This window comes from Taudactylus pleione, unplaced genomic scaffold, assembly GCF_031769625.1.
Source record: "Taudactylus pleione unplaced genomic scaffold, aTauple2 ptg000571l, whole genome shotgun sequence".
Lineage (NCBI taxonomy): Eukaryota > Metazoa > Chordata > Amphibia > Anura > Myobatrachidae > Taudactylus > Taudactylus pleione.
The window spans coordinates 4,369,966-4,384,393 of NW_028284973.1; the positions used below are offsets into that span (position 1 = coordinate 4,369,966).

General features: G+C 43.6%; 1 protein-coding gene across 2 annotated transcripts in view; it reads right to left on the reverse strand.

The window, feature by feature from the left end:
• AGMO (alkylglycerol monooxygenase) overlaps positions 1 to 14,428 on the reverse strand; it is a 289,406-nt gene that overhangs the window by 103,515 nt on the left and 171,463 nt on the right. For both annotated transcript variants that reach the window (XM_088453145.1, XM_088453144.1), the window contains exons 10-13: positions 12,404 to 12,538; positions 12,062 to 12,178; positions 7,318 to 7,400; positions 6,866 to 6,971 (exon numbers count right to left, since the gene is read on the reverse strand). In XM_088453145.1, coding sequence (XP_088309271.1) covers positions 6,866 to 6,971; positions 7,318 to 7,400; positions 12,062 to 12,178; positions 12,404 to 12,538 — 441 coding nt within the window. The remainder of the gene's footprint in view (positions 1 to 6,865; positions 6,972 to 7,317; positions 7,401 to 12,061; positions 12,179 to 12,403; positions 12,539 to 14,428) is intronic.

A 14,428-nucleotide genomic window follows, 5' to 3' on the forward strand; every position in this document is an offset into this window, starting at 1 on the left:
AGCGGAAACACAGGAAAGGGGTTCCAGCTCTGCAGTATAATGCATGCGTCTCCACAACGATTGGAAAGATACAGCAGCGATGGGCTACCTGATACACTTCAGGGGCCCTCTAACCTTAAGAAGGGCCACATGCATTGGCGTATCTATAATAAGTGCAGGGTGTGCTGGTGCAGACAGGCACTTGGATCCGTGGGAAGGGCCTATACCGCATACCCTGCACACATATATTTATATTTACCACTCCGGAGTCCAGCATCGTCCAGCTCTGCGGAGCAGCAGAAATCAATGGGAATATGGTGCAGCAGCCATTTTCCCGGAGATTTGCAGAGACGTCACCAGGAACATGATGCAGAGGCAGAGTCTACTGTGCTGCCAGAGGCAGGGGCCCGCACACTGGCTGCACACGGGCCCTCTCCTCTCTTAAACTTGCCCCATGCCACACTTTTCCCTTAATCTCAGTAATAACATTAAACCACACATTTAATTAAAGAAAGAGTGACATCTGTAATAACATATCAGCAGATATATTAAACAAGTGTTACAAGCTGTAACAAAGAAATCTGACAATAGAGCAGGAATGATCTGTGGGCCGCAGATAGCAGTTGGGGGGGTCGCCTGTTGCCCATGAGTTTTATACTTTATACCTGGCATACAATACATGTCTCCTGGATCACTGTGCCGGTTAGTTCTCCAGTTACAGTAAGGCTCTTGCAACCTTTTAACCTCATCAAAACAGGTAAAATATTTATGAGTGGATTTGTGCCAGACATGTCACGGTAATGCACACAAAATGGTTTAAATGGTTTTTAGCTGCTCATCTAAACCTCATAAAACAAGTAAGTTTAAGAGCCACAATATATATATTTACCCCAGCGATGGCAGCTGTTAGCATGCATCTATTGTTTTTCTGTAAGTCCACAAATTATGGTAACTATTATTTCAGAAACTTGATACATCAGAAGCCGTATTATGTTTTGTGAAATTGGCATTAATCTCACCATACATTTGCATCACGATATTGATTCCATTTTTACGCTACTCCATGTATAGAAGCATCCTGTGGTTGGCTTTTTTTTTTTTTTTTTTAAATAAAATAAAATAGAAAAAAAGTTGGAAATAATTCCTTAAAAAACAGGCCAGCACATCCTATACAATTCTAAAATTTATTCCACATACGTCTCCAAACAATTGGTTCCCCCTTTATAGCTTGCTCTGCATTCATATGACACTTCATAAACTTCTCCCAACTCCATCTTGAAAACCACTATCCTGATACCTGGTAAACACAAGAACACCTAAGAACGCTACGGTGGAGTTCAGACTAGTTTATGAAGTGCCAGAGGAATCTGGAGCGGATCTGTGCCGTGGAAAGCAGGAGCAGGCTATAGCAGAGGCTCAGTGAGCATAAACATGCCATAAATACTGGGATAAAAATGGGTCAAAGCAGCCAAACACTGCAGTAATAACACACAACTAATGCACCTTGTTAAGGGGATATTTGAAGGTTTTTGTCTCAGGAAGCAGAGAGAAACAATGGAGCAATCACAGGCACCGCACTGAGGCAAAATATGGCTGAGTTATGTGCAGGATTACAACAAAGAAACCATTGTGGGTCAGTTAGCAAATAATGACCGTAAAATTTACAGAAGAATATATAAATATGTATATATATATATATATATATATATATATATATATATATATTTCATGGACAATCATCATTCCTTGACAAAAGTCCATGGAAGATGATGTTTGTCCATGAAATATGACGTTTTGCCTCTTTCTGTGAGACCCGATTTTTGGAGGGAAAAATCCGAACTCGGCGTGTAAATTCGAACCTATCCGAGCCTGCACATCCCTAAAATATATATATATATATATATATATATATATATATTAGGGGTGAGCGGGTTCGGATTTCTGAAATCCGAACCCCCCCGATCCGAGGCCGATCAGAGTCAGGCTCGGCTTTTCCCGCCTGACTCGGATCTGAAATCGAGGCAAAACGTCATCATCCCGCCTTCCGAGTCTCGCGGGTTTTGGAACCTATATAAGGTACCCGCGTCTGCGCCATTTTCTCACTCGGCTGTGGACAGTGAAGAGGGAGGGTGGGAGTTAGGGCTGGCTGGGCTGTGTAGTGTAGTGTAGTGCTGCTGTTGTCCACTACTTCAAAGACCATAGGGGCTGGCTGTGTTGTGCTGTGCTGCTGTTGTTAATAGGGGCTGTGTCCACTACTTCAAAGTCCATAGGGGCTGGCTGGACTGTGTTGTGCAGTCAGTTCTCCATAGGCACTGTGTCCACTCCAAAGTCCTGTGCAGTGTCCCAGTCCTAAAGGGGTGCTGTAGTGTTGTCCAGGGGGTGCTCTGTCCATCAGGGGTGCTCCCCCCAAGTGCTAAAAAAATTATATTTTTTGTGTGTTTGTGAATTGTGTGCGCAGTAGCCGCACATGCATCAACAAAGTAGTGCCAAGCGTGCGCCTGTGTCATAAGTAAAGGGCCGGCTGGCTTGACCGTTAAAGGGTGCTGTAACCCCCAAAGTACACTCCAGTCCAAACCAAAAAAAAAATTATTTTCTGTGTTTGTGAATTGTGTGCGCAGTAGCCGCACGTGCATCAACAAAGAAGTGCCAAGCGTGCGCCTGTGTCATAAGTAAAGGGCCGGCTGGCTTGACCGTTAAAGGGTGCTGTAACCCCCAAAGTACACTCCAGTCCAAACCAAAAAAAATAATATTTTCTGTGTTTGTGAATTGTGTGCGCAGTAGCCGCACGTGCATCAACAAAGTAGTGCCAAGCGTGCGCCTGTGTCATAAGTAAAGGGCCGGCTGGCTTGACCGTTAAAGGGTGCTGTAACCCCCAAAGTACACTCCAAACCAAAAAAAAAATATTTTCTGTTTTTGTGAATTGTGTGCGCAGTAGCCGCACGTGCATCAACAAAGTAGTGCCAAGCGTGCGCCTGTGTCATAAGTAAAGGGCCGGCTGGCTTGACCGTTAAAGGGTGCTGTAACCCCCAAAGTACACTCCAAACCAAAAAAAAAATATTTTCTGTGTTTGTGAATTGTGTGCGCAGTAGCCGCACGTGCATCAACAAAGTAGTGCCAAGCATGCGCCTGTGTCATAAGTAAAGGGCCGGCTGGCTTGACCGTTAAAGGGTGCTGTAACCCCCAAAGTACACTCCAGTCCAAACCAAAAAAAAAATATTTTCTGTGTTTGTGAATTGTGTGCGCAGTAGCCGCACGTGCATCAACAAAGTAGTGCCAAGCGTGTGCCTGTGTCATAAGTAAAGGGCCGGCTGGCTTGACCGTTAAAGGGTGCTGTAACCCCCAAAGTACACTCCAGTCCAAACCAAAAAAAAATATTTTCTGTGTTTGTGAATTGTGTGCGCAGTAGCCGCACGTGCATCAACAAAGTAGTGCCAAGCGTGCGCCTGTGTCATAAGTAAAGGGCCGGCTGGCTTGACCGTTAAAGGGTGCTGTAACCCCCAAAGTACACTCCAGTCCAAACCAAAAAAAATAATATTTTCTGTGTTTGTGAATTGTGTGCGCAGTAGCCGCACGTGCATCAACAAAGTAGTGCCAAGCGTGTGCCTGTGTCATAAGTAAAGGGCCGGCTGGCTTGACCGTTAAAGGGTGCTGTAACCCCCAAAGTACACTTAAAACCAAAAAATATATATATTCTGTGTTTGTGAATTGTGTGCGCAGTAGCCGCACGTGCATCAACAAAGTAGTGCCAAGCGTGCGCCTGTGTCATAAGTAAAGGGCCGGCTGGCTTGACCGTTAAAGGGTGCTGTAACCCCCAAAGTACACTCCAAACTAAAAAAAAAATTTTTTCTGTGTTTGTGAATTGTGTGCGCAGTAGCCGCACGTGTATCAACAAAGTAGTGCCAAGCGTGCGCCTGTGTCATAAGTAAAGGGCCGGCTGGCTTGACCGTTAAAGGGTGCTGTAACCCCCAAAGTACACTCCAAACCAAAAACATATATATATTCTGTGTTTGTGAATTGTGTGCGCAGTAGCCGCACATGCATCAACAAAGTAGTGCCAAGCGTGCGCCTGTGTCATAAGTAAAGGGCCGGCTGGCTTGACCGTTAAAGGGTGCTGTAACCCCCAAAGTACACTCCAGTCCAAACCAAAAAAAAAATTATTTTCTGTGTTTGTGAATTGTGTGCACTGTGGCTGCACGTGCATCAACAAAGGAGCAGCGCCAAGCGTGCGCCTGTGTCCCATAAGTAAAGAGCCGGCTGGCTCATTTCTTAAAGGGTGGTGTAACCCACAAAGTGCACTATTCTCCAGCAAAAATAAAAAAATATTTTCTGTGTTTGTGTGCGCTTTAGCCGCACGTATATATCAATATAACATAAATGGAGGACCAAACTTTCTCCGATAAAAATAAAATAGGGAAAGATCAAGAACCACTTCCTCCTAGTGCTGTTGCTGCTGCTGGGAGTTGTTCATCATCCCAGAGAGGAAGTAGGAACATCACTACTTTTACTAAACAATTGACCCTCCAACAGTCCCTAGCGATGAGGATGAAGTACGACAGCAATCATCCTGAAGCAAAACGTATAACTGAGGCCTTGACTGCTATGTTGGTGTTAGACGTGCGTCCGGTATCCGCCATTAGTGCAGTGGGATTTAGACAATTGATGGAGGTAGTGTGTCCCCGGTTCCAAATCCCGTCTAGATTCCACCTGCATCCTCAAAGCAGCAGCGACAAGCGTGCGTCTGTCTGTTAAAGGATGGTGTAACCCTCAAAGTGCGCTCCACAAACAATAAAAATATTCTTTCTTTTTCTGTCTTTGTGAAATGTGTGGGCTGTAGCCGCACCTGCATCCTTAAAGCAGCAGCGACAAGCGTGCGTCTGTCTGTTAAAGGGTGGTGACACCCTCAAAGTGTGCTACACAAACGATTAAAATATTGTTCTTTTTTTTTCTGTCTTTGTGAAATTTGTGGGCTGTAGCCGCACCTGCATCCTTAAAGCAGCAGCGACAAGCGTGCATCTGTCTGTTAAAGGGTGGTGACACCCTCAAAGTGTGCTACACAAACAATAAAAATATTCTTCTTTTTTTTTCTGTCTTTGTGAATTGTGTGGGCTGTAGCCGCACTTGCATCCTCAAAGCAGCAGCGACAAGCGTGCGTCTGTCTGTTAAAGGGTGGTGTAACTCTCAAAGTGCTCCAAAAAATAAAAAACTATTTTTTTAATGTGTTTGTGACTTGTGTGCGATGTAGCCGCACTTGCATCCTCAAAGCAGCAGCGACAAGCGTGCGTCTGTCTGTTAAAGGGTGGTGACACCCTCAAAGTGTGCTACACAAACAATAAAAATATTCTTTTTTTTTCTGTCTTTGTGAATTGTGTGGGCTGTAGCCGCACTTGCATCCTCAAAGCAGCAGCGACAAGCGTGCATCTGTCTGTTAAAGGGTGGTGTAACTCTCAAAGTGCTCCAAAAAATAAAAAACTATTTTTTTTCTGTCTTTGTGAATTGTGTGGGCTGTAGCTGCACTTGCATCCTCAAAGCAGCAGCGACAAGCGTGCGTCTGTCTGTTAAAGGGTGGTGACACCCTCAAAGTGTGCTACACAAACAATAAAAATATTCTTCTTCTTTTTTCTGTCTTTGTGAATTGTGTGGGCTGTAGCCGCACTTGCATCCTCAAAGCAGCAGCGACAAGCGTGCGTCTGTCTGTTAAAGGATTACATCGGTGACAGCATCCAAGTAGGCATGTCAGACAGTCCGTACCTGTACTGGCAGGAAAAAGAAGCAATTTGGAGGTCCCTGTACAAACTGGCTCTATTTTACCTGAGTTGCCCCCCCTCCAGTGTGTACTCCGAAAGAGTGTTTAGTGCAGCCGGGAACCTTGTCAGCGAAAGGCGTAGGAGGTTGCTTCCACAAAATGTGGAGAAGATGATGTTCATAAAATGAATTATCAACTCTTCCAGGGAGACCAGCCTCCAGAACGTACAGAGGGACCTGTGGTTGTGGATTCCAGCGGGGACGAATTAATACTCTGTGAGGATGAGGATGTACACAACACTGAAGAGGGTGAGGAATCGGTGGATGAGGAGGATGAGGACGACATCTTGCCTCCGTAGAGCCAGTTTGTGCAGGGACAGATTAATTGCCAGCTTGTTTTGTGGGGGCCCAAACGAACCAATCATTTCAGCCACAGTCGTGTGGCAGACCCTGGCGCTGAAATGTTTGGTTTGTTAAAGTGTGCATGTCCTGTTTATACAACATAAGGGTGGGTGGGAGGGCCCAAGGACAATTCCATCTTGCACCTCTTTTTTTTCTTTGCATTATGTATAGTTTGGGGCCTAGTTTTTCAAACTGCCATCCTGTCTGCCACTGCAGTGTCACTCCTAGATGGACCACGTGTTTGTGCCACCCACTCGTATCTCTTAGCATAGTCAACCAGCTACCTCGGTGCAACCTTTTGGACATAAAAACACTATTGTGAGGTGTGAGGTGTTCAGAATAGACTGGAAATGAGTGGAAATTAAGGTTATTGAGGTTAATAATAGCATAGGAGCAGAAAAACCTACAAATTCTGTGATTTTAGCTGTTATTATGCTTTTTTTCAAAAAAATACAGATCCAAAACACAAAACCCAGAACCCAAAACACGGAAGGGTGGTTTTGGCAAAACTAATCCAGATCCAAAACACGAAGAAAGATCCAGATCCAAAACCAAAACACAAAACACGAAAAGTAGCCGGTGCACACCCCTAATATATATATATATATATAATATATATATATAATATGGATAGTTTAAATCGATACTTATCCAGTATTTACTTTGCATATTGTTTCACTGGCATGCAGCAATACGGTCAATAAAATGGACGGTAGAGCGATATATAGATCTGATTTCTTACCTCACAGATACCTGCCAGCGATGGGATATCGGTTGTTAGGAAGTCATATTTCTGAAGCAATAGAAAAACGGAACATCGGACGGTTTCAAATAATGCTGCTTTAGGCCTACAACAAGATAAGGGGGGGCACAAATATCTATTTAATAACTTGTATTAATCTAATTCATTGAATATGAAGCCTTATTTAATAATACAGTGCACATTTCACATAGTGAAGTTCCGCCCTTGAAGGGGCACCCTCACCCTTGGGCACCGTAACAGCCGCACCCCATGTAGTAACTGGACTACGCCTCAAAAATTTACATTATTAGATATTACAAAATGGCGGTAAATACAGCGTTCAGTGTGACATTCACTATATCTCTGTATTACCTCTGGCCTTATGGACAGCGTCCTAATCAGTCAGCCCAGTCATTTCAAATGAAGGCATCCTGTGCCTGTGATGTCCTCACCTATGCTCTAGAAGGAAACCCAGGGAAGTTAAGGTCAGGAGAATGTACAGGATCCTCAGCAGGAGCGTTATCTGTGTAAGCATCTGGTAATGAACAAAAAACAAACCGTAAAAAACACTCGCTGCTTGTTACTTCATTAGTAAAAGTTTCTGAATAATATCCAACTTTCTACCAAAACAAAGACAACTTTATTATATCAACACTGTATAACATGAAAACGCATACAGTGCAGCAAACAGAAGTACTGTACGCCAGTGTGCAGTATAGTGCAGCACAGTACAGCAACCAGAAGTGGAACAGTGTATACGGCAGTACAGCACAGCAAACTGAAGAACAACACTGTATACAGCAGTACAGCACAGTAAACTGAAGTATAACACTATACGGCAGTACAGCACAGTAAAGAAAAGTACAACACTGTATACGGCAGTACAGCACAGTAAAAAGAGGTACAACACTGTATACAGCAGTACAGCACAGTAAAGAATTACAACACTGTATACGGCAGTACATTGTAGTGTACAGTAGTACAGAGCAGTAGTAAAAAAAATGACAGCACAGCATACAGCATACTTGCCGACAATCTGGCTGCTCCTTCCGGGAGGGAGCAGCCAGATCGGCAACACAGGGGGCGTGGCCGGCAAAAGGGGGCGGTCCAAACGAGGTGAGGTCAGTTTGCGGGCGTGACAGGGGGTGGGGCCACGCAATCGCGTCATTTTAGCCCCGGGGGTGGGGCCAAAATGACGCGAATCGCGTCAGCGGCCCCCCCGCTGCGGGGGTTTATCAGGTAATTCGGAGGGGGGGTCGGGGGATCGGCGGCAGGCGGGAGGCTTGCCTGCCTTTTCGGGGGGGCGGGAGCTGCACCCGTTTATCGGGAGGCTCCCGCCCGAATCGGGAGGGTAGGCAACCCTGGCATACAGTAGTAATGTTTAAGGGAATGTATGAACATCAGGCATCAGACTGACATAAAAATTGATTTCTGTGAAACATACATTCTGTCATTCATACAATACAGAGACCAGGGTGAACACATATAGACAGACAGGATTACAGAGGGCAATCCCCTCCCCCCATTGCTGTTGTGGGCCCGTTGCAGAGGCCTCCCTAATACTATGGGGTTGCTGTGCCAAGCAGTGAAAAAAGTGTAGAAGTTCCAAATACCATCCAATCAGCTTTGAGGTAGCATTTATCAAGTACATTCTATAAAATGATAGGCAGATGACGATTGGTTGCTATAGGCTACTTCTCCACTGGTCCACTTTTCAGTACTTGATACATAAACCCAAATGTTAGTTCTGTGTTTATGCATAGGTGCTGTGATTTTGAGGAAAAGGAGCCTGCAGACAAAGCAATGTCCATATCGCTGTCACAGGCTAATTTATCAAGCAGTGAAAACCTTAGAGAAGTGGACCAGTGGAGAAGTTGCCTATGGCAACCAATCAGCTTTGACGTAACAGTTATCAAGTACAGTCTATAAAATAATAGGTAGGAGCTGATTGGTTGCCACGGGCAACTTCTCCACTGGCCACTCCTCTAAGTTTTTCACTGCTTGATAAATACACCTCTCGAGACTGGATAAAGACTAGAGCGAAGCAGGATGTGCCATTTTCCCACCAAAGTGCATGGTGCCCTTTATACAGCATAAATACCCACAGTATATTTGCATATTTCTAATTCATCTCGATTGATAATGTCACAAATTACTGTCGTGGTTATTTTTCTGCTGTTACTAGATTTGTCCATTTTCCATTTGTGCTGAACGCCCTGATCACAAAAATAAGCCGATATCTGCACACAGACTTCCACGTACGTGGCCACGTTACCTCCTATCAAAGCGCAAAGGAAAAGGATGCAAAAGCCAAAAATAAGCCGATATCTGCACACAGACTACCACGTACGTGGCCACGTTACCTCCTATCAAAGCTCCAAGAGAAAGGAGGCAAAAGCCAAAAATAAGCCGATATCTGCACACAGACTTCCACGTATGTGGCCACGTTACCTCCTATCAAAGCGCAAAGGAAAAGGATGCAAAAGCCAAAAATAAGCTGATATCCGCACACAGACTTCCACGTACGTGGCCACGTTACCTCCTATCAAAGCTCCAAGAGAAAGGAGGCAAAAGCCAAAAATAAGCTGATATCCGCACACAGACTTCCACGTATGTGGCCACGTTACCTCCTATCAAAGCTCCAAGAGAAAGGAGGCAAAAGCCAAAAATAAGCCGATATCCGCACACAGACTACCACGTATGCGGCCACGTTACCTCCAATCAAAGCTCCAAGAGAAAGGAGGCAAAAGCCAAAAATAAGCCGATATCCGCACACAGACTTCCACGTACGTGGCCACGTTACCTCCTATCAAAGTGCAAAGGAAAAGGATGCAAAAGCCAAAAATAAGCCGATATCCGCACACAGACTATCACGTATGTGGCCACGTTAACTACTATCAAAGCGCAAAGGAAAAGGATGCAAAAGCCAAAAATAAGCCAATATCCGCACAAAGACTACCACATATGTGGCCACGTTACCCCCCTATCAAAGCTCCAAGAGAAAGGAGGCAAAAGCCAAAAATAAGCCGATATCCGCACACAGACTTCCACATACGTGGCCACGTTACCTCCTATCAAAGCGCAAAGGAAAAGGATGCAAAAGCCAAAAATAAGCCGATATCTGCACACAGACTACCACGTACGTGGCCACGTTACCTCCTATCAAAGCTCCAAGAGAAAGGAGGCAAAAGCCAAAAATAAGCCGATATCTGCACACAGACTTCCACGTATGTGGCCACGTTACCTCCTATCAAAGCGCAAAGGAAAAGGATGCAAAAGCCAAAAATAAGCCGATATCCGCACACAGACTTCCACGTACGTGGCCACGTTACCTCCTATCAAAGCTCCAAGAGAAAGGAGGCAAAAGCCAAAAATAAGCCGATATCTGCACACAGACTTCCACGTATGTGGCCACGTTACCTCCTATCAAAGCGCAAAGGAAAAGGATGCAAAAGCCAAAAATAAGCTGATATCCGCACACAGACTTCCACGTACGTGGCCACGTTACCTCCTATCAAAGCTCCAAGAGAAAGGAGGCAAAAGCCAAAAATAAGCTGATATCCGCACACAGACTTCCACGTATGTGGCCACGTTACCTCCTATCAAAGCTCCAAGAGAAAGGAGGCAAAAGCCAAAAATAAGCCGATATCCGCACACAGACTACCACGTATGCGGCCACGTTACCTCCAATCAAAGCTCCAAGAGAAAGGAGGCAAAAGCCAAAAATAAGCCGATATCCGCACACAGACTTCCACGTACGTGGCCACGTTACCTCCTATCAAAGTGCAAAGGAAAAGGATGCAAAAGCCAAAAATAAGCCGATATCCGCACACAGACTATCACGTATGTGGCCACGTTAACTACTATCAAAGCGCAAAGGAAAAGGATGCAAAAGCCAAAAATAAGCCAATATCCGCACAAAGACTACCACATATGTGGCCACGTTACCCCCCTATCAAAGCTCCAAGAGAAAGGAGGCAAAAGCCAAAAATAAGCCGATATCCGCACACAGACTTCCACGTACGTGGTCACGTTACCTCCTATCAAAGCGCAAAGGAAAAGGATGCAAAAGCCAAAAATAAGCCGATATCCGCACACAGACTTCCACGTACGTGGTCACGTTACCTCCTATCAAAGCGCAAAGGAAAAGGAGGCAAAAGCCAAAAATAAGCCGATATCCGCACACAGACTTCCACGTACGTGGCCACGTTACCTCCTATCAAAGCGCAAAAGGAAAGGAGGCAAAAAACATTATCCGGACTGCTCTAAAGCATGTTTAATAACGAAAGCATTTAATCGGTTATTATGGGTACTGCTCACTTGGCCTTTATCAGTACCCTCTTGAATAACCCGTTACAACTTTTACTGACAGACAAAAAATAAATAGTACTACACGTTGTCGGTTTAATACATACTGTGTTTGCTCATTATGATTGGCGATATATGCAACAAATGTATATTTTTATCCATGAGAACTGCACGTTTGCAATTTGCAACTATGAACTATTTATAAAAAAAAAAATCTTAACAAATCTCCTGTTAACTTGGTCAATAATAACTTACATGCTTTTACTGCAAGGAGAATGATGATGCCATGGAGAGCCGGATAGGAGGTAAGGCAGTACAGGCTCAGGACTAGGGCAGCCCATGTGCAGGGGCTGTGCTCTCAACAACTTACGCCTCATCGTTTTTAGGTTTTTCTCATTTTGCACATTCATAGTAATTTAAAAACCATCTATGTGCTGTATATAAATAACTGGTAACAAATAATATCCCTACAAATACAAAATATTGTTGCAACCAAAAAGTCAGTTTGAGCTGTTTTATTTCCACGTAAAAGGGGATGAAGTTGGAGGTGGGCACATACCGTATGTTTTGCGAGGAGCGCTTGAGAAATGTTTTGTATTTGTAAATATAAATCTATTCTGATTATACTGTATGTAGCATACACAAATCAAGTTTTGCAGTGGAACAGTCTGTTTAGCTGAGGCGTTAATTCCCCATGATACAGTGTTATTCTCCCACTGTACAGTACTGTATTGGTAAATTCATATTTTCAGGATGTGAATGTAAGCCGTGGGATACTTTTATTCTACTGTGTGCTGCCACGTGAGTAATAAAAAGGTTAAAAAAACACAACTTTTCTGTTGAGAAAACCTCTAAGAACATTATAAATAGTATGAATTCTGTACTTACAAGTTTGGCTTCGAACATGTGCCGATAAACAGCAAGCAAAAGGATAAAATGCACCATTGTATATATTTGCAATGGTGCTGATAATCCTGGTTCAAATGGCTTTTCATCTCCTGTAACCTGTAATTGGTCAATAATATAATGCATTAATATTTCTATCTTACAATAAATGACCATTGAATGAGAAAATTTAAGTTTTGTAATGAATCTTTGCCAATTGGGAGTTGTTTTCGCCAAACAATCCGTTCATGTCGCCACAAAACATACTGAATTTAAAATTCTACGCACTGATTTGCTTACAAAACATTTTTGTTACATACTTACTTTAACATATAGATAATTTACCTTTGGAAGCTCCTCATGAAGTCCAAGCCGAGGTTTTCCAGGACCCCACCCTGGTCCTTTGAATATTACCGATAGTTTGTTGGATAACCCGGGAGTGCTCCAGAACGTGTTCCACATGTAGACGCAGTGCTGTAGCTTTAAAAACAGAATACCTGTTATTTTACACTGTACGGCTCTGTAAGAAATAATTGCTGGCATTGTATGGCAAAGGTACAGTAGCTTATTCATGCACAACTGTTGTAATTACTGGTCTCTTCATGAAAGCTCAATAAAAAAAAGCCTCTCCCGCTTGTGTTTGATCACATATTTTACCAGGTTATAATAGGAAACAATACTGATATAATGGATTATAAAAGTAAGTGACCTTGTGAACCTTAAACCAAGAGGAGTGCATCACGTGCATTACAGCGTAATCATTTTTTGCAGCACCAATTTTAGAGTTGAAGAGGCATATACCCAGGGCACCAGGGACGGACTGAGACTATACTACGGCCAGGCTTCCCTGTTGTGCAAGCATGTAAAAGCTGGCGTGGCCTCACGGCAAGCCCACGGTCTAAGTGTGATGGCTGAGCAGAGCACCGGGAAGACGTTGCTGCTTGGCCAGGCTTTCCCACAGCCGGAGTGGAACAAATGGCCATCGTCCTTTTTGACATTTGCCAGATGGCCAGTCCAGCCATGCAGGACACCCAGATCACACAAATGTGTAAATATCGGCATTGCGTATATTACAGTGACGTGCGGTGAGTTCAATGGCTGGGGAGGCACACATAGGGCTGGGTCTGAGTGCTAGGAGCCTCTCTCACCCTTTACTCACTGTAACTCTCCCCTCACTACACTAAGCTTCAGTGTCCATTGATTATCCTACTTGCATCATTGTGTCTTCTCTTGCTGCTGACTGAGCTCCGATCTCTAAACATTGCAGTGCACTTCCTGGTCACATGACACATCCAAGGTGTCCATCAATGCTCAAGGCACACTCCCCATACTCAGAGGTATGCCGCGGTAAGCTCTCTTTCTGTGCAGCTTACCTCGCGTGGACTGGCCCCTCCCCCAGCTCTGCAAGCAATGTCTTACTATACAGAAGCGAGGCTGAGCTGTTGCTGCCTCATCTCTCATTTTTCTGGAGTTCGAGGGAGCTCCACAAAGCTGGTGAGTGTTAACTATAAAAATTATTACACTAAACAAAGAAGATGTTTATAAGTTATTTATATATATACTTTGGATTATTCCAATCATTTTTAGATCAAATCTCTGCACATCCCTGGTATATTATGCCCACAGTGCAGTCTTATTGTTATCCTGTGTGTACACAGACAAAGGGAGCTACTGTCTGCAGAGATAGTGGTATCTCGTGTCCAGGTATCTCTAATCTGCTAACAATATTTGTGATTCATGATTCATCCATATTATATTTGGGACATATTCATTTGCTCCTAAGGACGAACTTGCTGCTATTAATTTATTATCATCGTTAATTTTTGGGCAGCATTGAACTTTGCCATTAATCATCTGCTTGGACTCTTACAGGTCCTGACCACCGTAGTAATTACTATTATTTTTTACATTTTGTGATTTAATATATGTTTATTTAGTTTTAAATAAATATCTTTGATATACATTTTATATATCAAAGTGCATTGGATATTTATATTTATTACATTTAGATACATTGGGTTTTGCGCCTTCTGTTTGTTTTCCTTTAAATCAGTAATGGTACCAGTATATGTATATCTGCATTATGGATGAAACTAGACAAAATAAAAAAATAAAATAAAATAAAAAAACACTCATTAGTTTTGGTGAATTCAAGAAGCAGGAAACAATTCCCCCACATTCTTCACATAAGAAATAACATATAAAAACTGTGATATGCTGCGTTTGCTATGACGTGTCCTAAGTACACCCCCGTTTTAAAAAACAAAGCGCATGGGACCGCGTGTAGAAAATCAGCGTGTGGTGTAATCCATCACATTCTCCAAAGTAAATGAGGCAATTTACAAGGCAATGAGTTCGTATCCCAGCCAG